Source organism: Pteropus medius, unplaced genomic scaffold (assembly GCF_902729225.1).
Source record: "Pteropus medius unplaced genomic scaffold, Ma_sr-lr_union100, whole genome shotgun sequence".
Taxonomy (NCBI): domain Eukaryota; kingdom Metazoa; phylum Chordata; class Mammalia; order Chiroptera; family Pteropodidae; genus Pteropus; species Pteropus medius.
The window spans coordinates 26,868,714-26,890,999 of NW_024342471.1; the positions used below are offsets into that span (position 1 = coordinate 26,868,714).

General features: G+C 66.5%; 1 protein-coding gene across 1 annotated transcript in view; it reads right to left on the minus strand.

The window, feature by feature from the left end:
* LAMA5 (laminin subunit alpha 5) overlaps positions 1–22,286 on the minus strand; it is a 46,128-nt gene that overhangs the window by 3,860 nt on the left and 19,982 nt on the right. The window contains exons 10-63 of the mRNA XM_039863738.1: positions 19,348–19,746; positions 19,128–19,265; positions 18,908–19,042; positions 18,685–18,819; positions 18,474–18,611; positions 17,949–18,001; positions 17,628–17,733; positions 17,469–17,521; positions 17,277–17,382; positions 16,773–16,872; positions 16,515–16,671; positions 16,266–16,404; positions 15,982–16,124; positions 15,785–15,891; positions 15,538–15,691; positions 14,987–15,147; positions 14,805–14,913; positions 13,321–13,418; positions 13,028–13,229; positions 12,728–12,854; positions 12,095–12,234; positions 11,497–11,612; positions 11,153–11,364; positions 10,592–10,796; positions 10,259–10,403; positions 9,997–10,137; positions 9,737–9,898; positions 9,508–9,609; positions 9,337–9,420; positions 8,463–8,693; positions 7,980–8,093; positions 7,631–7,758; positions 7,415–7,495; positions 7,009–7,223; positions 6,672–6,772; positions 6,365–6,545; positions 6,129–6,278; positions 5,730–5,881; positions 5,553–5,663; positions 5,296–5,407; positions 4,562–4,732; positions 4,202–4,398; positions 4,003–4,119; positions 3,710–3,864; positions 3,358–3,499; positions 3,157–3,259; positions 2,503–2,613; positions 1,550–1,729; positions 1,306–1,454; positions 1,058–1,228; positions 822–958; positions 585–738; positions 293–426; positions 11–218 (exon numbers count right to left, since the gene is read on the minus strand). Of these exons, the coding sequence (XP_039719672.1) occupies positions 11–218; positions 293–426; positions 585–738; positions 822–958; positions 1,058–1,228; positions 1,306–1,454; positions 1,550–1,729; positions 2,503–2,613; positions 3,157–3,259; positions 3,358–3,499; positions 3,710–3,864; positions 4,003–4,119; positions 4,202–4,398; positions 4,562–4,732; positions 5,296–5,407; positions 5,553–5,663; positions 5,730–5,881; positions 6,129–6,278; positions 6,365–6,545; positions 6,672–6,772; positions 7,009–7,223; positions 7,415–7,495; positions 7,631–7,758; positions 7,980–8,093; positions 8,463–8,693; positions 9,337–9,420; positions 9,508–9,609; positions 9,737–9,898; positions 9,997–10,137; positions 10,259–10,403; positions 10,592–10,796; positions 11,153–11,364; positions 11,497–11,612; positions 12,095–12,234; positions 12,728–12,854; positions 13,028–13,229; positions 13,321–13,418; positions 14,805–14,913; positions 14,987–15,147; positions 15,538–15,691; positions 15,785–15,891; positions 15,982–16,124; positions 16,266–16,404; positions 16,515–16,671; positions 16,773–16,872; positions 17,277–17,382; positions 17,469–17,521; positions 17,628–17,733; positions 17,949–18,001; positions 18,474–18,611; positions 18,685–18,819; positions 18,908–19,042; positions 19,128–19,265; positions 19,348–19,746 (7,772 nt within the window). The remainder of the gene's footprint in view (positions 1–10; positions 219–292; positions 427–584; positions 739–821; positions 959–1,057; positions 1,229–1,305; positions 1,455–1,549; positions 1,730–2,502; positions 2,614–3,156; positions 3,260–3,357; positions 3,500–3,709; positions 3,865–4,002; positions 4,120–4,201; positions 4,399–4,561; positions 4,733–5,295; positions 5,408–5,552; positions 5,664–5,729; positions 5,882–6,128; positions 6,279–6,364; positions 6,546–6,671; positions 6,773–7,008; positions 7,224–7,414; positions 7,496–7,630; positions 7,759–7,979; positions 8,094–8,462; positions 8,694–9,336; positions 9,421–9,507; positions 9,610–9,736; positions 9,899–9,996; positions 10,138–10,258; positions 10,404–10,591; positions 10,797–11,152; positions 11,365–11,496; positions 11,613–12,094; positions 12,235–12,727; positions 12,855–13,027; positions 13,230–13,320; positions 13,419–14,804; positions 14,914–14,986; positions 15,148–15,537; positions 15,692–15,784; positions 15,892–15,981; positions 16,125–16,265; positions 16,405–16,514; positions 16,672–16,772; positions 16,873–17,276; positions 17,383–17,468; positions 17,522–17,627; positions 17,734–17,948; positions 18,002–18,473; positions 18,612–18,684; positions 18,820–18,907; positions 19,043–19,127; positions 19,266–19,347; positions 19,747–22,286) is intronic.

Consider the following 22,286-nt stretch of genomic DNA (forward strand, 5'->3'; position numbering starts at 1 on the left):
CGGAAGGGGCAGAGTCGGAAGGGCGGGCGGCAGGGGGCGGGGCCAGGGGGCCTGCCTCGTGCTGCAGGAAGAAGATGATGCCGTGGGAGGACACCAGACGCATCTCCAGTTCGAAGCGCTTGGTGGTGCCCATCTGTCTCTCCACGCTGATGCGGGCGAAGCCAGAGCCGTCCAGGTACGAACCGTCAGTGAGCCACGGGTCTCCAGTCGACTTGGAGCTGCAGGTCAGAGGCCGTGGGGTCAGCAGAGGGTGGGCCAAGTCGGGGCGAGGGGGTCACCAGGCCGCACGTACCGGGCACAAGGCTTATCCACAGCGGTGTTGAGCAGGAAGGTCTTCTCAAAGTTGTAGAGGCTGATCACCTCCTCATTGAGCGTGTCCATCTCAATGCAGCCCCGGTAGCAGGGGAAACGGAGGGGCTCCGGGGGCTGTGGGCACAGCACAGGGTCAGGGCCCCTCCCCCACCCCCACCTCAGACAGAAAGGAACCCAGGGTGCAGCGGGGCAGACTGAAGCCAGATGCCCAGCAAGATGTGCTGGATGAGCGTGCGGGGGACAGCCACGTGCCCAGGCTGGGCCAGGCTCACCGTGAAGTTGCTGGGGTAACACCCCACGTAGAAGACAAAGTCGTTGGGCTGCAGATTGAGCAGGCCCTCGGCCCCAGGGGCCACTGTGTCACCCTTGGTCTCGTGGATCATCTGCTTTTCCACCGTGACAGACATGTGGCCAAACTGGAGGGTCCTGCAGGCAAAGGCCACGGGGTTTGGAGTGAACATGCAACCCAGCCAGTAGGGGGCAGTCCGGCAGCGGGGCAGGCCTCCCACCTGTCAATGCTGACGGCTGCAAACTGCTCCCCAATGTCCTCGTCAATGCTGAGGGTTGCGGGCCCCGCTCCTCCCAGGCGGTACACCCAGTGCACCTTCTGATCACGCAGAGCCACACCCATGTAGTCACCAGTGGCCTGGGGGGTGAGGAGACTCAGTAGGACAGGGAGCCGGCATGACCAGCCTGCTCCAACCTGGCGCCCAGCTCCACCCGGCCCACCAAGCTTGCCGCGTACCTGGCGGCTGCCCATGTACAGCACAAACTGATCCCCAGTGACCTCGCTGGACGCCGCATTTGGGCTCTGGAGGTAGAACTTGAGGGCAGTGTAGGCGGCGAGGTCGCTGAGGTCCCGAGGGGCACGCAGCTGCACCCCTGAGCGCCCGTTGAACTTCATGGACACCTTGACCTGTGTAAGGCACACAGCCCGTCAGCACTGAGCGCCCGCTCTCCCAGTTGCCCCGCCCCCCCGGCACTCCGGCCCACCTTGCTGGCGGCTCCTCGGGCCTCGGCGATGAGCTCCCGCACACGGCTGATGCTGGCCGACAGAGCCAGGCTGGCGTTGTGCGCCCCACGGTTCTCCAGCAGGCTCAGCTTGGCCAGCAGCTGCGGCAGCGTCTTCTCCAGGGTAGACACTGTGGAGAGCGGAGGGGAGGCCCTGAGAGCCTCGCCCCCCACCGCCCCCACCCCGGCCCAGCCCCCATCAGCGGCACCTCGAGCGGGAGCCCACCTGAGCGGCCTGCGTCGAGCACCACCTGGCCCAGGTCCTGGCTCTGCAGACCGCCATACTGGCCCTGCCATCGCTCCAGATTCCTCTGCATGTCCCGAAGCCGGGACTGCACGCGGGCGGCTCTGTCCTGTGCTTCGGCGGCCACGGTCTTGGCGTGAGCAATCTTCTTGCTTGTCTCATCTGGCGAGCAATGGGCTCAGCGGGAGTCATGCGACCACCACCCTGGCCTCATCTCCCGCCAGGGAGACCCCCAAGTCCCCCTGCCCCAGTCGGACCAGCAGCAGGGACGCTGACCCCTATGGATCCCCTGAGAACCTTGGCACCACGGGGACCCACCCTCCAGCCGCCGCCAGATGGCTTCTCCCGCCAGCCCCCTGGACCAGAGTAGGTCACCCTGACGTCTTCCCAAGTCAGCTCGATCCTGTCGCCCCGGACGCCGTGCCAGTCCTGGGCCACCAGCATCTCCTGGGGCGCTGCAGTAACGCCCTACTCTAAAGTGGGGCACAGCCCCAGGGCCTGCTCCAGCCCAGTCAGACACCTCGCTCCTCTGCTCCCCGGGCTCCCCCGAGGCCGCCTTCCGGCTCTAGGCTCCGCAGCCCCCTTACCCCCACATCTCCCCTCAAGCTCGCCTAGCAGCTGTGTCCACGCCCCCACTCGCATCATCTTCTCCACAGCGCTTTCCCTCCCATCACATGCTGCTCAGGGCTGGTTTGGTGTGTGTCTCCTAACCAGAGGCAGGTCCCCAGAGGCAGGTCCCTAGGGCCAGGGCCACCTGCTATGGGACTTCCTTCAGCTGCCCTGGTCACTGTTCTGGACAGCACGGACGGCAGGTGTCTCTTATCACAGATCTCTAATGGACAGGGCTGGCTGGAGTGCCGCCCACGTGTGGCAGGTGCCCGTTCCCCTCTGGGGGCGGGCTGTGAGAGTGAGGACAGGGAGGAGACCCGGCCCACCTGTGTCCATGGCCAGCATGGCCTGCACCTCCTGGATCTGGCCTGCCAGCTGCTCCTTCTTGGCCTGGGCGTCGCGGAGCTGGGAGTCCACGTCCTGAAGAGTGGCCCGCACTGCAGGGGAAGCAGCCTTAGCTCTGGAGTCCCAGCCCCGTGTGCCAGCCCACTGTGGTCCTCCTGACCAGGAGGGACCGGGGCCGACACGCACACAGGCAGGCAGAGACACCCCGCACAAGGGCCCTCGCCTCGGGGGAAGCACAGGAGAACTTCGTGTCTCGAGGTCCCCTCCCGGTTCCACAGCAGAGCGTGATTGTCCCCATTCCATGGGTGAAATCTCCACAGCTCAGAAAAGCCAAGCTGTTGCCCGCGTTCTAGCAGCGGGGGGCCCCCACGCCCCACCGGCCCTTCCTCACCCAACAGTCCTCCAGCCAGGACAGCAGACGCACTTGTCAGCTGGCCCCGTGTCCTCTTCCCGGACTCCATCACAGTCAGGGGGCAGTGGCCTTTGCTCAGACATGCTGAGCCAGTGGGGAGCAGGGTTCCCACACAGGGCGGCCACCTCACTGACGTGCCATAGCCCCCCACAAACTCTCGCACACTGCCCAGAGCCTGAGGGTCCCCGCAGAGACCGGACATGCGGGCAGAAGCAGCACTCACCGTGGTCCAGCCTCCGCTGCTCCCTGAGGGCCGCTTCCCCCAGGCCACTGCTGTTGGCCCGCAGCTCCCTGGCTCGCGGCCCCAGGCCCTGCTGTACCACCGTCTGCAGACATGGGGACAGGACAGCGTTCGCACCCACCCGATGGGAGCCGGGGTGGGCAGGGGCTCCTGTGGGGGCTGGGGGGAACGCCAGGGCCTCACCGCCCACGCGTGGCTGGCCTGCTGCAGTGCTTGGCCCGCGGCCCCCTCAGCAGCCTGCACAGCCCGCAGGATGCTGCTGTAGGCGTTGGCGGCCTCGATGGCCCGCTGGATGAAGCGGTCCTGGTTGACTCCACGGATGATGCTGTTGGGGAGGCGGGGAAGGGCCCCAAGCTGTGTGAGCTGGGCCTGCATGGCTCCAGCCCAGCACGCGGGCCTCCTGGCCCCTGTGGGGACAATGGCTTCTCCCTCTGGGAACCTCCCCCGCCCCCACAGCAAGCTGCCCCCTTGACGCCTCAACTGCCTGGCGGGGACCTGGGCTGCGTGCTGGGGTGCCCGTCCTTGGGCCCCGCACCTGGAGAGATTGTGGGCCAGCTGGTCCAGCCGCCACGCGTGGGCCTCGGCAGCCTCCACCAGGTCCACCTTCCCGCTTGCTGGGAAGAAGGCACGCATCTTCTCCAGTAGCGGCGTCCGGGCCCCGTCCAGGCTGGCGGCAAGGCGCTCAGACTCCTGGGGCGGAAAGGCTTAGGTGGGACCCCCATCCTGACCCTTTACTCACTTCCCATACCCGGGACCCCAGGGACCACGCTCTGCATGCAAAGCAGCGTCCAACCCCACCCACTGCACTGCCCCGGGAGACCCGCTCACCTCCTTGGCCTGGTCCACGTCCTGCAGGAACTTCGAGACCAAGCCCAGGGTGTCACTAGCTGCCTGCAGGGTGGCCCTCAGAGTGGCATTGTCGCGGGACAGCTCCTGCTTCCGGTGCTGGAAGTGATGAGGAGTGAGCAGGCTGACAGGGTGACGGGGACAAGCAGGGGCAGTGGGCGGGGCAGAGAGGTGCCCTCACCAGCGCCTCCTCCAGGCGTTCCTGGTTGCTGCTGTTGAGCTCCTCGGCCTCCCGCGTGGTGCCCACTGCCCGGTTCAGAGCCTCTCGCAGGTCCATGAGGCCAGCCTCATGCTGGGCCAGCTGGTCTCGGGTGTGGGAAGCCAGCGCCTGGTTCCCCTCCCAGCGGCTGGTCAGCTGCTCCTGCACGCGGGCCAGCACTGGCCAAGACCCAGTACGGGCACGGTCACTGGGGCAGTGATTCCGGTGCCCACCCGCCAGGCTCCCATCTGCCCCCATGAGCTGATGTAATGCCACTCCGTGCTGACCTCAGCCCCGGGGCTCCTGGCCGCACCCTCGCCCGCCCCGGGGCCACACACTCACATCTCCGGGCCTCGCCCAGCTCGGCCTCAGCCGCTGCCCGCGGGGCGCCCAGGTCGCGGACGCGCATCTCCCTGAGCAGGCGCTCCACCTGGGCCAGCGTCCGGCGAAGCTGTTCGCCTGAGGGGACCGAGGCGTTCGCTGGCGACAGGCGGTCTGTCTGGAGTGCCAGGTCTGTTGGGGTTTGAGAAGGAGGCGGTCAAGCCCAGGCCGGACGCTGGCCCACCAGCTTACAGGCTGGACACCCCGAGCATCCTCAGCAGCGCCTGGGCACTCCCAGAGCTCCTGGCTCCAGGCCACGGCTGTGCTCCGGTCCAGGCCGCCTGGCCCTCTGCCGACACCCCTCACCTCCCACAGCCCCCACACTACCCCCTGCCACCTTAGCCTCCTCGCCTGGCCGACCCCTCCATCTAGCGCTTAGCTGAAATTCCACTTCTTTCCCGGCCCCCGGGCTAGGCCAGCCACCCTGAGATCTCTTCTTAGTGACACGCTTCAGTTTGTAATTAAGGGGCTGGCCAGCAAGTTCCCCCAGAGAGGCAGGATCCCATAAGGGGTGCACTGTGCATCTTGCAGGGTCCACCCACCCGCTCACTCCAGCCACCCTGGCCGCCTCATCCTCCCCCAACTGTGCCCTATCGACCCGTCAACCGAGGCAACGTCCCCGTGTCCAACATCACCCCTGCCAGGTCTTCACTCTGCTCCCCCCGCCCGCTCCCCCCGGCCAGGCCGGCTCCTACCGCTTAGGGCCTGCTCCACAGCCCGGATGGCCACCAGCAGCGTCTGTGCCCGGCCCAGAGTGGCCTCCGTGCTGTCCACCAGCCGGCCAGCCTGGGCCCGGGCCCCTGTGGCCTGTGGACACAGCGCCCCATCAGCCCACAGCCCCTGCTGGCTGGGGAGATGAGTGGGAAAGGGTGGGGGCCTGGGGAGGGGCCCTGGGCCTGAGCAGAGGGTCAGGAGTGACAGTGGGGAAGGGTCCCTGGGGGAGGGGTCCTGCCTGGCCGTCCAGCCGCTGCACATCCTGCCCGAGGCTTGCACTCTGTTGCTCCAGCATCCCCAGCTGCTGCTCGGGCTCGTGGGGCGGGCCTGGAGGACCCCGGAGCTGGCCCTAGGGGGAGGAGACAGTGAGCGCCTGTCCCCTGGGAGGGGCGGCTGGGAGCGGGCCACGCGGTACCTTCAGGTCTGCGATGGAGGCGTTCAGCCTGTGTAGCCCGGCCCAGGCCGCGGCGCTGGAGCTGACCGTGCGCAGCTGGTCCCGGATGGCGGGCAGGAGGGCGCCCGCCCGCTCCAGGTCGTCCAGGAGCACCACGACGCAGTGGTCACACACTGTGGGCAGCACGGGCAGGTCAGCGCAGGGCGTGGGGTTGGCCCGGCGGGACCAGGCTGGGTGGACAGCGACAGGCTGATGGGCTCTGCACAGGGGCTCCGAGGGCAGGTGTGGGGTCCGTGGGAGAACTGAGACGGAGGGGCGGGGCCAGGGACTCCGCTAGGGGTCGCAGGTCAGTGGGGCGCTGGGACCTGCACCCCCGAGCAGGGCTGGAGCAAGAGGGGGTGGGGGACAGCAGGGACGTACCTTCACAGTGCACGCCCGGGCCCCCGGGCCTGCCGGGCACGGGCACCTGGTGCTGCTGGCTGCAGGTGTCACAGCGCTCCCCACTGAGCCCAGGGGGGCACGTGCAGCGGCCCGTGTGCAGGTCACAGGGGCCCCCCTGGCACTGGCAGCCTGGGGTTGTAGGAGGACGGGGTGAGTGGCCGACCCAGTGCCCCAGGGTATTCACCACCCCGTGGTGCCCAAAGGGTCACACTCACGCCTGCAGCCCTGCTCGGGGAGCCCCCAGTGGCCAGGGGCACACTCTCGGCACTGGAGCCCCGCAGTCCCTGGCCGGCAGTGGCACTGCCCACTCTGGGGGTGGCATTCGGAGCCCTCAGCAGCTGGTCCACAGGCACATGGTCGGCAGCCGCCACAGCCCTCGAAGCCAAAGTGTCCGTCCTGTGGCACGGGTACAGTGTCACAGCTCTGCCCAGGCCTCGGGACCCGTGTCCTCCCCTCCTTCAACCATAGGCCCTGTCTGTCCAGCCCCTGCACACCCAGCCCCGCCCTCCCAAGCGGCCCTACCTGGCAGCGGTCACAGCGAGGCCCTGTCACACCCGCCTTGCACAGGCAGCGCCCGCTACGGGGGTCACAGGTCTCCGTCCCACAGGGGGAGCAGTCACACCCTGCAGAAGGTGGGGCTGTGACAACAGCCCTTCCCCCCCACCCCAGACCACCGCTGCCCGCTCACTGTCCCATCTTGCTCTCCTTCCCTGCAGCCCACACGCAGCCAGAGAAGCCGCAGTCAGTATGGCCCAGCCCCAAAGCCCCTGGGCCCGGCGGAGAGGGGCGTGCCCAGGCGGCCCCCTTCCCGCGGGGCCAGCGTGGACAGCAGCTCCGCACAGACCGCCCCCGGGCGTACGGGAGCAGTTGCCAGGCAGCAGGGCGTCGCCGTAGAAGCCGGGCGCGCAGGTCTCGCAGCGGGGCCCGGCGGTGTGTCGCAGGCAGCCGCGGCAGGCACCGGTCAGCGGGTCGCAGTCCTTGAACAGCAGGTTGGGGTCACCGTTGCCGCTGCAGTCGCAGGGCTGGCACGAGCTGCCCAGCACCAGCGGGTTCCCGAAAAAGCCAGGCGCGCACCTGGAGCGAGGGCGGGGTCAGCGGCCGGTGCGGGCGCGCACGGGGCGAGGGCGGGGTCAGCGGCCGGTGCGGGCGCGCACGGGGCGAGGGCGGGGTCAGCAGCTGGTGCTGGCCGCGCTTGGGTGCCCCGCATCCCGGGGCCCACGCTCAGGTGCTGTACTGGCCACGCTCATGCCCTCCCTGCCGCTCACCGCTCGCAAGAGGTCCCCGCGTAGCCGGGTTTGCAGAGACACTGGGTGCGGCCACCTCGAGAGACGCAGCCCATGGCGAAGCTGCAGAAACAGGCGGTTGTCACGCGCCCGCACGAGCGGTCGGCGCACTCATGCTGGGCCCGACTCCAGGAGCTGGGGGCCCGTCCTCGTGGGCCCGCCCAGCCTCCGCAGAGCTCTGCTGACCCAGCCGCTTACTTGTTGGAAGGCACGGCCAGCGGACAGGGGCAGCTGACGCAGGGGGCTGCGGGGTCCTCGGACCCACTACGCACGAAGCCGGCCTGGCAGCGCTCACAGTGGTCGCCCTCTGTGCTGTGCTGGCAGCCCTGGGGGGGAGGGCACAGGTCGGCACTGATGGTGGGGGCCCCGCTTCCCACCCGAGGGTCTAATCAGCTCCCACCAGGGACTGCACCACGGCCAGCCGGAGCCTGGCCCAGGCACATCCCGCCCCCAGGCATCAGCGCGTCTGTCACCACTGCCTGGAGGCCTCTCGTCCCCCCCCCAGTGTGCCGATGGTGCTGCCCGTCCTCTATCGGGTCCCACTCACCACGCAGACGCCTGAGCCAGGGAGACAGCGGTCTGAGTGGCCGTGACACTGACAGGGGACGCAGCGACCCAAAAAGGGACCTTTGATGTCCCGGTAGTAGCCGGGGGCACAGTCCTGGGGGAGGGGAGGGGGCGGGGCCAACATCACAGGGCAGACCCGGGCAGGGGGTGGGCGTGTGGGCAGCAGGTGAGGGAATGCGGACGGCGTAGGGAACGGAGTCTGGCTGGACTGGACAGTGAATGGATAAAGGGCCAGGCAGGGAGGTGGATGACAGCGGACTGGCGGACTGCTGAGCGAACGGCTGGCTTAGCGGGAGGCAGGGGTGGGAAGGCAGGGATGGACAGGGCGAGGCAGAGACGGGGTGGAGGGCAGCGACGGTCACTGCTGGGAGACAGGCGAGCCCGGGCGGCGGGGGGGGCGGTCGGGGGCAGGCTGACCACTGGGGGGCAGCCTGCTGGCCTGGTGCTGCCCCCACCGCCTCACCTGGCATGAGTCCCCGAGGTAGTTGGCGGGGCACATGCACAGCTCCACGTTGCTGGCCGGAGGCCCCCCGCCCGCCTCGCTGGCCACCTCCAGCGCCACCCTGCGCAGGGAGACGGCTGAGGACATCTTGGAGAAGAGGGCGCGGATGTGCAGCTGCTCCAGGCTGGCCAGCACCATCATGAGCTCCTCGCGAGACACTGCGCTGTGCGTCTCTGCGTGCCGGAAGTTCCCCTGGAGGCCAGGCAGGTGCTCAGTGGGGCAGAACGGCCCCTCCCCCGGGGCCGGGGCGGCCGGGTCACAGCGTGCGGGGACGGGGCGTGGGCTGCCCGGGTCACAGTATGCAGCAGGGGCGCGGCAGCTGCCCGCCTCAGCCGTGCACGAACACTGGTGCACACACTCATTTTCAAGCACACAAAGCAGGTAGCTTAGCACAGAAAGAGACACCAGTGGCACTTTCTGATGTGAGGGACGAGTGCTTTCTCAAACATGACACAAAACGCTGACTGCAAATTGAAAATCGATGAATTTGAGTACGTGAAATGTAGGAACATCAGAAGACACCTCAGACGGAGACAGGCAAGAAGCAAACAGGGAAGAGGCGGCCACTTCTCTGCAGTGGAGCAGAGGCTACGTGTCGAGAAGGACACAGAACTCCTCCGTGAGGACAAGGGAGGCCGCGAGCCCGAGAGCAGCGGGACAGGGACACAAACAGGCAGCTCACGGCAGGGACCGGCGGCGCGGCGAGTGTCGGATGAGCCCGTGCTGCCTCAGGACTGCTGGCGTCACAGAGTGGACGCGGCACCCTGGGGCCTTTGTGACCTCTCGGGCCATGTGTGGTCCATTGGGACCTGGGCCCCAGGCCAGTGCCACTCACCTCCACCAGCTGCAGCTGCCTGCGGTGCACGTGGCCAGGGGTCGGGTACACCGGCTCCAAGAACATGATGCTCATCTGGTTGCCCTGGGAAGGCAGGCGTGTGTGTGGTCACAGGCTGCCCACTGTCCGGGCTCGGCCCTACCCACCTGGCAGCCACTGCCCGTCAGCCACCTGCAGCACCACATCCGGCCTGCTTTCTGTGGGCACAAACACGTCTCCCCGCTGGGACTCTGAGTGCAGCTCGTAGTGGAGGGTCCCGCCGTAGGAGGACACCTGGGGGCCGGACAGAGGAGCGTGACCTGGCCGGACCCTGTCCAGGCACCCAGAGCCGCCGGTAGAGGACATTGGCACTGGGGCACTCGTGCGGCCCCCATGGGCACCTTCCAGAGGGCCCACTCACCCGGTCGCCCAGGTAGGAGGGCGGGGCCTGCCAGTACAGCTCCGTGAGGGCGTCGGGCGCGTGCCGCAGGTCTGCGTGCAGCAGCTCCGCCTCCGCCCGCAGCTCGTGGGGCACCACCTGCCGGTCACCGCTCAGCAGCGTCCAGCCCTGCATGTCCACGAGCTGGGGGCAGGTGAGTGGGCTCTCAGTGGGCGCCCCGAGTGTCACAGGGCCCCGCCCCGCATTCCAGACCCAGCTGTGGGGGGAGTGGCGACCCCCACCTCCTGGCGGGTGTGCGTGGAGCTCCTGCAGCGCTCCGTAGCGCCGAAGCAGAAGCAGCGGGTGCAGCCTTTGGGGTTGGCGGCGTCCAGGGAGAAGGTCCCGAGGCGGCACTGGTCACACCTGGGGCCCTGCACGTTCTCCTGGGTCATGAGAGCAGGGCAGGTCGGTTGGCGCATGTGGGGCGTGCCGTCATCCCGTGGCGAAGGCCAGCGGACCAGGCAGGACACAGCGGCCCTGGCCGCCGGAGACCCCACCCCGCACCTTGCAGTAGCACTGGCCCGTGACGGGGTCGCACACGCCGGGTGCAGAGCCGGCTTGGTGGCAGTCGCAGGGGTGGCAGCTGGGGTAGCCGTGGAAGCCGGGGGCACAGGTGTCACAGCGGCGCCCGGCTACGTTGGGTCTGCACCTGTGGGGGTTCAGGACGGCTGGGTCCCCCACCTGGACCCCTCACGTGGGGCAAGACGGCGAGGGGCCCCCTGCCACCCAGAACTGAGGGAGAGGACACGGCCAAACCCGGGACGCGGGAACGGGGTGTGGGCGCCACCCGGACCCCAGACCACCCGAGGCCGTGGCGGCACCACTCCTGCCCCTCACTTGCACTGGCCGCTGTCCGTGTCGCAGGAGGGGTCTGCGAGCTCCCGGATGCCAGGCCCCGAGCAGCTACACTCCTCACAGCCGACCAGTGGGTGGCAGCCGAAGGTCTGGGGTTGGCAGACCGTGCAGTGGGGCCGCACGGTGCGCGGCGGGCAGATGCACTGGCCCGAGAGCTCGTCGCACAGGCGGCCGCTACAGTCGCAGGCTGCGGGAAGTGGGCAGAGGGCTGGTGGACCCTCGTCCCTGCTCGGAGGACCCAGACTACAGCCCTGGGGCGTAAGGCCAGGGACAGGCCGACCCCAGCAGTTCCTGTGACGTGGGGTGAGCCTCCCGGAATCATCCAATCCCTGGAACCTTCTGGGTGACTGTGCAAGGCCTCGGCCACAAGCTGCCCGAGGTCCCACAGACGGGGGGCGGGTGGGGGGGCTGGATTGATCTGCCAGGCTCTAGAACGTTCTAACCACTGCCCATGCTTCCTGGTGCACTCCCTCCACCAGGAAGTGCCCCCCGGGCTCAGGTGTCACCCTTTTCACCGGGGAGCCCGTGGACCGAGGTACTCACGCCTGCAGCTGGGGAAGCCCCAGTAGCCGGTGGCACAGCGGGAGCAGTCTCGGCCAATGACGTGGGCACGGCAGGGACACTGGCCCCCGAAGGCCTTGCACGTGGGGCCCGTGGCGCCCGCTTCGTGGCAGCCACAAGGCTGAGCCCCGTTGTTGTAGAAGAGAGACAGGGAGGCAGCAGCATCGCGGCAGAACTGGGACGCGCTGCTGGGGCTGGGTGACGGGCAGCCGGTGAGGCCGCGCCCGGCCGCCCGGCCCCCTGCTGACCCTGCCCCCAGGCCCGGCCCCGCCCACCCTGCCTGGGTCCCGCCCCAGCCCCGCCCACCCTGCCCGGGCCCCGCCCACCTAACGTGGTAGCCCTGGGAGGCGCAGTGGCTGATGAAGTGGTAGGACTTGTCCAAAGGCTCCTCCCGGAGGTAGCTGGAGCTGTAGGTGTCCTCGGGGACCACCAGCACGTACTCCTACAGCACCAGGGCCTGGTCACCTTCCCGCGGGCCCAGGAGAGGGCCAGGTTGGGGGCGTGTGACAGAGCCGAGGGCAGGAGCATGTTTCCAGTGGGCTTTGCGACTGGCCGCCGTCTTACCGGGCAGTGAGACAGCGGGAGCATGACACCCCAGCCCTGGCAAGGCCGGGCCTCCACTCGGGTGTCTCCTCGGCCTAACAAGCTTGGGGTGTGTGAGGAGGTGGCACCGGTCAAAGGGGCCCCCAGCCTGCTGGTGCCCTGCCCACCCCTAGGCCCGCCTCCTCCAGGAAGGCCACTCTGACCAGCAGGGCGGCGCTGGGGAGCATCTGAGCTCTTGGCCCCTGGCATGGGGCTGGGCTGAGGCAGGCAGGGCACATACCCTGGCTGAGTGACCGATAGTGGGGTGACAGGTGTGAGGATGGCTGGTCCCTGAGGAGGTGCAGGACATGCACACACAGGGACACCAGCCTCAGGACTCACCAGCCAGAGCCACCGGCCCTCAGGCACCCGCACAGTCACAGTGAGCTCGCTGTCAGTCACGTCCAGGAGGGCCTGGCCCTCACACAGCACCAGGGCGCGGCAGCCATAGCCGTGCGGGCAGAAGCTGGCGTTGGCGTGGCCTGCAGCAGTAGGAAAGCCAGTCTGTCCCCAACACACAGACCGTCTGGGCCCACGCCATCATCCCGGGTCCTGCAGGCACCAGGAGGGACTGGCCCTCACACTGCGCTAGTCAGCCATTGTCATGTGTGAAGGTCCACATGCGTAGGTCCCTGGGCTTGGCGGGGTGAGGACAGGCATGTAGGAACATGCATGCTGTCACCCAGCCTCTCATGGTGACCTCTCGATCACCCGTGTGTGATGAGCGAGCCCTAATTCACGGAACAGATGCGAGGAGCAGAATGGGAGGGGCCCAGGAGGTCGGGCACGGCAAAGGACACTGGGTCACCTCGTTTGATGACTGACAGCAGGTGCAGGGTGAGGACTTGTCACCCACAGCCAGGTGACGGGCACCGTGCTCTGGGCCGCGTGAGCCATGGAGCCACATCGTGTGGCTGAGACTCCGACGGGCCCCTCGTCTGGGGTCCGTCCCCACCGCCCGCTATAGCCACTTACCCTGCCAGATGCGGCCGCCGTTGACGAGGACCTCCACGACGAAGGTGGGGTGGGCCGGCTGGAAGCCGTGGAGCAGGACAGCGTAGCGGCCCAGCGCGGGGACATGGGTGGTGAAGACCACCGTGCCCTGCGGGGGAGGCTCCGGTGAGCGGGGGAGGCTCCGGTGAGCGGCAGAGGCGTGGGGATGCTGGGGGGACCCGAGCTGGCCCACTGCTGCCTGGACCACCCGCCAAGGGCAGCTGGCAGGGCGGCCACAGCCCTGGCCCAGCCCACACCCGCCCCCTGATCCCGGGGCCTCGCCTGGGGATGGCGCAGCAGGGTGGGCTCTGCGTCGGGGTCCACGGCGGTGGGGGGCCGAGGCTGGGGCCCGGCCGGGGCTGCGCCAGGGACGAGCTCCGGAGAGTGTGTCAGTGGGAGGCTGGGCGGCAGCGGCAGCACCTGGCAGTCCCTGAGGACGATGGGCTGGGGCGGCTTTGGGAAGCGGGAGGGCAGGCAGGCGGCCCTGGGGACAGCACGGGCGTGAGTCCTGGCGTCCCGTCCAGTGTGCTCGCTGGCCACCCCGCCAGCCACTCAGGCCCCACCGGCCACACTACCTGCTGGGGCTGAAGGTGCCATGGCTGCTGACACAGTGGACCCGGGGCTCCACGAACTCCGGGGTGAAGGTCTCCACAGGCACCAGGGTGACGCTGTGCTGTGGGCGGGGCCAGGCGTGGACGTGGAGGCACCGGTGGAGCAGGCCTGCACCCCGGCGTCCCCCGCCCCACCCCCGTCCTGCACTTTGCATCCAGGCCCTGAGCAGCTCTGCCGGCCCTGCCTCTGGCTGTACAGCCCCCAGCCCGACTGCGGTTTCTGGGGCCCGGGCACCTCCCGGCTGTGCCCGTGGCCCTGCTCCTCCCACCATGTGGCCCCCTGCCTTCCCCTCCGCTCCAGGAGCAGGACCGGCACAGGCCGATGCTCGGTAAACGCGGTTCGCAAGCGGGCGTCTCTGCCCTGTGCTGTCTACTGCAACGTAAGTACGCAGTGACAAATGTGACAAGCACGAGACCTTGCAGGGGATCTAGAAAACCCTGCAGTGCCGACAAGGGTTGCTGTGTGACCCGGCATCACGCGTCCACCTCCCACAGGGTGTCGGCAAAAGAGCACCCTGCCCGATTCACCATGGGAAGTTCCAGAACAGCCAAGGTAAGCGGCGCCTTCACACGGGACAGCTGCCTGGGGGCCTGCAGGACGTCCTGGCCTGGGAAGCATGCTGGGCCATGGGCCCCACGTCCACGGGAAACCTCCGTGGACAGCAGGCCACGACCGTGCTGGACACACCGCAGGTCCCCACGCAGCCCAACCGGGAGGCGGCAGAGCCCGCATCCATGAGCAGCGTCGGAAGCCTGTGCGCTGCAGTGGGGCTCGGAACCCTGGTGTGGGCTCCAGCCACGTCCCTGCTGTGTCTCAGTGCTGTTTGACGCTTTTACAAAAACTGCACGTTCTCAGAGGCCGAGAGACGTGTAACACGACAGACTTCACAGTGCGCTGCAGAGAGCGGACAGCGTCCGCTATGTCTCGTGTGAATGACCGGCCGCTGGGCCATGGACGCCCGCTCAGTGATTGAGGCCACGTCGTGCTCGGTGCTCACGACTCGCTTCCCCCAGCTCTGTGAGGCTGATACGGCGGCAAACCGGCCGAGCGCCTGGTGCTGCGGAGCCCGGGGGGAACTGCCGCTTCCTGACGCCGGGGAGCAGCCCCCCTCATGCGGGGACATTTCAGTAAATGATACCCAAAAACGGGATTTGTTAAGACCCTGGCTTCTTTCCACGCCTACGCCAATGCATCACACTTCCACTACGTGGCCAGGGACGTTATCACTAAATAAACGTACGCTTTGTACCCACGGGGAAAACGCACTGCAGATGAGGGGGTCCCAGAAGAAACGGGATGGCACAGGCCGATGGCCGACAGCGGTGTAGGTGGCGGGAACCTGGGTGCGTTACACTATCCTCTGCTCTGATGCGAATTTAAAATCTTCCAAAGGACCCAACCCCATAGGAAGGGTCCTAGGGCCCGAGGGAAGGGGTCAGGGCCTTACCAGGAAAAAGTGTGCCCGTTCGGCTGTGAGCTGGACGCTGGCCTCTGTGTCCAGATGGAAGACGGCCAGGTGCTGCTGGGCATCCAGGGCGGTGCCACGGCACAGCATGCTGGGGACGGGGTGGGGGCGGTTAGCAGGTGGGCGGCCTGGGGCCCGATCCCTCCCACCTCCTCCCTGCCCACCTGTACAGGCAGGGGTGCAGGGTGAGCGCCCCCTGCTGGGGGGCCCGCTGGGGGGTGTGCATGGTCACGCCCAGCTCCTGGCGGGTGTCCTCGTTGGCGTACTCCACCACCAGGGCATAGCGGCCGGGCTGTGGCACCGCCACCCGCAGCTGGACGTCCATCTGGGGGAACGGGCAATCAGACCCCGAGAACAGGACCGCACGTGCTTCCTGGACACTGTTGCTGCTTGGGGTCCTCCGCCCAGGACACTGCAGACACTCGGCCTTCTGACCCCTGGTCACTCCGAGCCTCTTCCGCCTAGCGAGAACCACTGGCCACATCGCAGCTGAGCGCCCAGCGCCCGGAGGTCCAGCCCAGACGGCTGTGTCCACACTGAGCCAGAGGACAGGTGCCCCGGCATTGACTCCCAGGGTCAGACGCTCCCCTGCTCATCACCGTGACCCGGCACCTGTGCCTCATCTCTGCAGCATGGACCCCGGCCCCCCGGGCCAAGGGCCCGCCTCCCCAGGTCTAGACCCCGCCTGCCCTCTCTGAGGTCCCCGGACACGCACATCACTGCCCTGGCAGGCGGCCAGCGGTGGGTGGGAGGGGCTGAGCTGCTCCGTGGGGCAGGGCCGGGGCAGGCTGTTGTCATGGCGACACAGGGCCTTGGGCCCAGGGGCTGAGGGAAAGCCATCCAGGGGCAGGTGAGTGTAGAGGAGGCAGCTGCGGGTGGGGAGACACAGTCTGTGGTCAGCATGGGGGGGCGGCCTGGGCACAGTGAGGGTCAGGCCCCCGCCCCAGCAGGCCTGTGCTCACTTCTCCCCGGAGCGCTGGGCGGTGGGCCGGAACGTGCAGGCCTCGGTCACCCGCAGCTGCAGGAGAGCCGCCTCGTAGTAGACACTGGGCAGCAGAGCCACGTAGTCCTGGAGGGAGGGAGGGAGGGAGGTTGGCGCTGCGGCCCCCCGACCCCGGACCCCTCCGGACCCGCCCACCCCGCTCGCCCCCTGCCTCACCAGCAGCACCCCTTCGGCCTCCACGAGCAGAGCCCAGGTGCCGGGGTTCAGCACGAAGGGCTCCCCGAAGCCCCTCTGGGGCACGGTGACAAAGGCGGGCTCCGTGCTGGGCGGGAAGACGACGGGCTGGCTCTGCTCCGTGCCTGGGGTGGGAGCGAGACTCTGGCCACAGCCCCCGGCCGGCTCCCCACCCACCTCCCCACCCACGCACGGGCGCCCGGGGCAGGGCTGGGGCTGGTGGGGGAGAGGTGAGTGGGTGCGGGGCGCAGGGGAGGGTAACTCACAGTTGGTGCAGGTAGCGAACTTGCCCTCCTCCCGCACAGACACCCGTCCGCTCACGCTCGTGGGCCCGCGGTTGACATAGCGGAAGACAAGCCGGAAGAGGTCAGGAGAGGTCACGTCCAGCCTTGCCACGATTCTGGGCTGGGGGGCACGGGGAAGCCAGGTCACCCCTCCCCGGCCGGTCCCGGCCCAGTCCTGGGACCTCGGCCCGCCCCGCCCCGCCGGCCCTGGCGAGGGGCCGTGCCGCCCACCTGGATGGGCGCCATCTGCGCGTAGCCCCTCCAGCTGAAGTTCTCGAACTCGAGGGGGTTGAAGCCGAAGCGCACGGGGCGGCCGTCGGGCGTGGCCGCCTCCTCCAGCTCCAGGCGCACGTGGTGCAGGTCCGGCAGGAAGTGGTCCGGCGCCGGCCTGCCACGGCACGGCGCTCAGGGGCGGCCCGCCAGGGTCCCCAGGGGGAGCCCCCCGCCCCACCCTGCGCCCAGCGCCCAGCCCCGGGGCGGGGCACCCACTCGCTGCAGGTGGGGCCCTGCGTGTTGGGGCGACACCGGCAAGCGCCCGTCCTGGGTTCACAGCCCTGGCCCAGCGCACCTCCCACGTCGCACTGGCAGCCTAGAGCAGAGGGAGCCCAGTCACCGCCCACCATCGCCCACCTCTGTGCTCCCCCCAGCCCCTCCCCAGGACTCTGCTCCTTTCACAGACAGCCCCCCAGGGCTCTGCCCACCCCGTCCGGAGCAACGGGCAGAGAAGGCAACTTTCTCCTCCCACTGGCGGCCACCAGCGGCTCTGGACAACGCGGCCAAGTCCAGGCTCAGGAGCAAGGGCGCCAGGACGGGTTGGTGATGTCTGCGGGGTGCAGGACGGAGGGGAGGGGGGCCTGTGGAGCCCGTGCCTCCTCCCTCCCAGGCCGCACAGGCCTGGCTGCACTCGGCCCTGCCCGGGGTCCTGGCCACCCCGTCCCTCCTGGGGCTCGGCCTCTGCAGATGGGGCCTGAGGGCTCAGCAGGCGGCACTCACTGTGGCAGCCGAAGTAGTTGGCCTGGTCCAGCCCGAAGAAGCCGTCCTTGCAGGCCGCGCATGTCCGGCCGCACACGTGGGCCTTGCAGAAGCAGTGGCCGTCGCTCTGAGGGCCGAGGGAGAAGCTGGGACCAGGCGGGGGGCCCGATGTGCCTGCCTCCACCGCCCCCAGAACCTGGCCCTCACACTCACCGGCTGGCACTGGGCAACTCCCCCCAGTGTGCCTCTGGGGTCGCAGCTGCAGCCTGGGGGGGGGCCGGGGCATGCCTGAGTGGGGGAGGGGCCGAGGGCCTGGCCTCCACCCCCCCGGAGTCTCCTACAGTCCCCCACACCCACTCCGGCCAGACTCACGGGTGCAGCCTTTGGGGTTGCTGGGGCTCAGCCCCCAGAACCCGGGTTTACAGCTATCACAGCTTGGCCCCTCCACGTGAGCCCGGCACGCACAGGGCACCTGTGCCTGTGAGGATGACATGAGGGACGGAGTGAGCCCTGTTCCTACCCATGAACCTCCGCCCCTGACTCTGCCTCGTGCTGGCACGCCCCTAGAGTGAGCAGAGGACCAGCCAGGGGGACAAATGGGCCCTGAGGTGGCCTTGGCGACCCAGCAGGAGGGGCAGTGATGGTCTCACTGGGCACGATGGCCCGCCCCACCGAGGGCTGACCCGGGCTCACCTCAGGAAGGTCGTGATTGGCCGGGGCCAGCCCAGCAGGGTGGCAGGAGCCAGCTGTGGAGAGACACCAGGCCGTGGTGAGTCCTTGGTCACTCACGCCAGGCCGTGGTGAGCCTGATGGCCAGGAGTGTCCCCAGGCCTGGCCGGGACCCACACCCCATGGGGCTCAGCGCTCGGGGCTCCCACAGGTGCAGCAGGCGTGAAAATGTGCGCTCCCACACTCGCCCCCATACACCTGCCCATGGCTCACGTTTATGGGACACACGCACAGAGCACACGTGGCTATGTGCGCAGTGCGTGAGCACACACATCCAAGACCTGCTGCGCGGAGATGTGCACACTCATGAAGCACGTGAACGCACACATGCACAACACGGAGACACTGACGTGAGCACACGCGTGCACACCGCGCGGACACGCACAGGAGCACCAAGCAGCTGGCCAGTGGAGGGGACCCCTGGCGCAAGGCAGCGTGCGGGGCGCGGACCACACGCAGCTCGCGACACGCACGCCGCGCCAGCCTCACCTTCGCAGTCGGGGAAGTTGTAGGTGCCGGGCACACACGAGTCACACCGCAGCCCCGTCACGCGGGGCCGGCAGCTGCACTGCCCGCTGCGAGGGTCGCAGGCTGTGTGCAGGGAGCCGTCCGCAGAGCAGTGGCAGGCTGGGGGGACAGGGAGCGGGTGGGTGCGCGGCGGGGCACGCCTACCCGCCCCACCTCCCACGGGGACACTTACGGGCACAGGCGGGGAAGCCGTGGTGGCCGGGGCTGCACTCCTGGCAGGTGGCGCCCGTGTAGCCGGGGCGGCAGCGACACAGCCCGCCTGCTCCGCAGACCTCGTCCAGGGCGCCCCGGGGGTCACAGCCGCAGGCTGCGAGGGGCAGAGGGTCAGGCCACGGCACCCGAGGGTGCCCTCCTGCCCCGCCTGGGCCCCAGCCCCTCCCTGCCCCTCTGCTCACCGCGGCAGTCAGGGTAGCCGTGGTGGCCGGGGCGGCAGCGGTCACAGTGAGGGCCGTCAAACCCGGGCCGGCACGGGCAGCGGCCAGCCTCGTCGCAGCCCTCGGGCAGGGTCCCTGCGGGGCTGCAGCCACACACTGCAGCAGAGGCGTGCGGGGCGTGAGCTGGGCAGGCCGGCCCAGGCCCCGCGCCCGCCCACGCCACGGGGGCGGCCTCACGCACGCTGGCAGAGGGGGAAGCGGAAGTAGCCAGGGGCACAGCGGTCGCACGCGGTCCCCTCGAAGCCTGCCCGGCACGTGCACTGGCCCGAGTCTTGGTCACAGTCACCGTCCACCACTCCAGGGCTAGAACACTGGCAGGCTGCAGGGGGACAGCCACACTCGGTCAGAGCGGGGCCGGGCTCCCGGTGTCCGCGCAGGGATGGGTAGGGGGCTGGACTCACGCTGGCAGCCCGGGCCGTGGAAGCCGGGGGCGCAGAGCTCGCAGTGGGCGCCCTGGAAGTTGGGTTTGCACACGCAGCGTCCCACCTGCGGGTCCCTGCGGCAGGCGTTGCCCTCGGTCCCGGCGGCACTGCAGTCACAGTCTGCGGGGCGGGGGGGCGGGAGGCGCAGCTCAGTGGCCCTGCACAGCCCACCCTCCCGCCGAAAAACACCCCCCTTCTCACCAACACATCTCCTTACGCTGCACGCGCGCAAAACCAAAAGACGGGGAAAACCCCACGGAGGGGAAGCCGGCGGTAAAACGAGGGCAGCTGCACACGCATGTGCTCGGCCGTTCACGCCGGAGGCGCCAAGCCACCGCGGCCACGGAAACGCAAAGCCACAACGGCAGAGAGAAAGATCTAGTCTTTACGAACAGTTCTGGGGCGGGGAAAAAGTGAGGGAAAGCACGCTACGTGTCTCGCCTTGTGCGAAAAAGAGGGGGTCAGGAACACCACTTAGTGTTTGTTACCGACAGAAAACAGGGTTTCGACGTTTGTCAAAACGTCGGGTCCCCACGGGCCAGACCGGAAGGCAGAAATAGACCCTGCGAACCTTCGGAAAAGGAAACACAAACCAACCCACCCAAACCGGAGCACGTCGGGGTCGCTCGATCCAGTGAAAGGCAGGAAAAGAAAAATTAAGCAGGAAGGGAGAAACGACACGATAAGGGCAGGAGCCCCAACCAACAGTGACCACTGTCCCTGCGCCAGGCCAAGTCTCCTTCCCTTAGGTGCCGTCAGTTTGACGAGAAGGAAAATCCAGGCACGTGCTCTTGAAAGGACACAGCGTGAACCGAGGACGCACACAGAGCGGGTGAGGGTGCAGCTGAGGAAGAGCCGGCAAGCCCGAGGCTCTACGAGCAGGATAAATATGGTCTCCGGGTGCAGAAAGTTAAATTACGAAAACTGTGAGGAGAATTTGGCAAAACCGCAGTCCTAGAGAGAAAGACTGAACGCACTGTTTTCAGAATGCGACAAACACTCGGCAAGGATGGAGCGGATTCAAATAGCATCGTACTCATGCCTTAATAGACGAACACACAGAAACCCGTACCCTACAGAGAATACGTGTTCTTGCCCAATGTTCAAGGAACACTCTAGAAAAGTGGAAAGCAAAGAAAACCTCACATTCAAAAGACAGGAAGCAGACATCGTCAGGCCACAGAATCGGACCATGATGCAGCAGTCTGAGGACTGAACCAACGAAAAGATGGAGAGGAAATCCAGCCACTCCAGAGTGAGAAACACACTTCTAAACAACTCGGGTCGAAAGACAGAACAGAAATGACAGGCTATGTAGAAAAAGCAGGAGTGAGAACATGGCAATCAACCCTATGGGCTACACCCAGCCAAAGTTACACCCTGAGGCAAACTGATAGCTTTAACCCGCGGCGCCACTGACATTCTGGGCTGACAACTACTGCGGGGGTGTCCTGTGCGCTGTAGGGCATTTGGCAGCATCCCTGACCTCCACCCACTGGATGTCGATGGCACCCCCAGTCGCGACAACCAGAAAGACATTTAAGACCTTGTCCTGTGGATTGAAATCACCCCTGCCTGAGGACGGCGCTTTAAACCTTCTTGCTGATAACTAAAAAGCCGGCAATAATTACTAGTCCAAGAAGTTATGGAAAATGGTAATAAAACAAAATAAAGGAGATAAAAAGAATTAAACATTTTAGTCCAAAATTTTCTCTATCAGGAAGCAAAATCTCTCTCCTAAACTAAAAGAAAAACCCACGCAGATATCATCACTGTAACCTTTAGCTGTACTTTGAAAACACCAATAAATTCAATGCGTTCCTGTGAGGCTTAATAAAGGGAAAAAAAAAAAAAGTAAAAATAGACAGTAGGAATGAAAGGAATTTTAAAGTCGTGACAGAATGCTGTGTGTAACTTTGTGCCAATATATTTAAAAATCCAAATGACATAAATGACTTGCTAAGAAAATGTAAATAACCAAAACTGACTTAAGATGGGGTAGAAACCAGGCATAACGACCATAGAAAAAACAAAAACTATAAGATCTCCATGGGGGGGCGGAAGAAAAAGATCTCCATTGAAAAACAGATATTGGGGCCGGATGGTTTTATAAGTCCCATCGAACTTTTAATGACTAGATAATCCCTGTGATTTTTAAACTGCTGTGGGGCTTAGCAAAGTACGGGTCATTTCCAAACATTTTACAAGGTGATTTACAAAACCGAAACGAGGCGGCAGGAAAACAGGAATCTTTCAACCAGTCGCGTTGCCGAAAGCGTCTGTTTGACGATGGTTCACGCTGGAAAAGGCACCGCCACGGTTCGCTGTGCGACGCGCCGACTGAAGGCGAAATGCTGTCGCCGTGGCAAAGGGAGCCAGCGACAAGACGGAAGAGCAGCCTGCGAGCTGGAGGGCGAACTTTCGAGCGACACGCTCGAGAAGGGGTTAATGTCCAACATACAGAAAGAACTCATACAACTGAACGTCGAAAGAAAACAAGCAAACATCCAGTTAGAAAAATGGGCAGAGGACCTGGATAGACATCTCCCCAAAGAGGACACTCAGACGGCCAACAGACACACGAAAAGACGCTCAACATCACCAGTCTTCAGAGGAGCGCAGGTGGAAACCGCAATGCGATGTCACTGCGCACCCCTCAGAATGGCCGTCAGAGGCGGGATGTGGGCGAGGATGTGGGGACAGGGGAGTCGTCACGCGCGGCTGGTGGGATCGTAAAGTGGTGCAGCCGCTATGGAAAACAGCATGGAGGTGCCTCAAAAAATTAAAGAGAGAACCCCCATGTGACCCAGCAACCCCTCTCTGGTACTTATCTAAAAACAAACGCCAATTAGAAAAGAGACCCCCATGTCCGCTGCAGGCCGTTCACGATGGCCGAGACGTGGGAAGCACCTGACCGT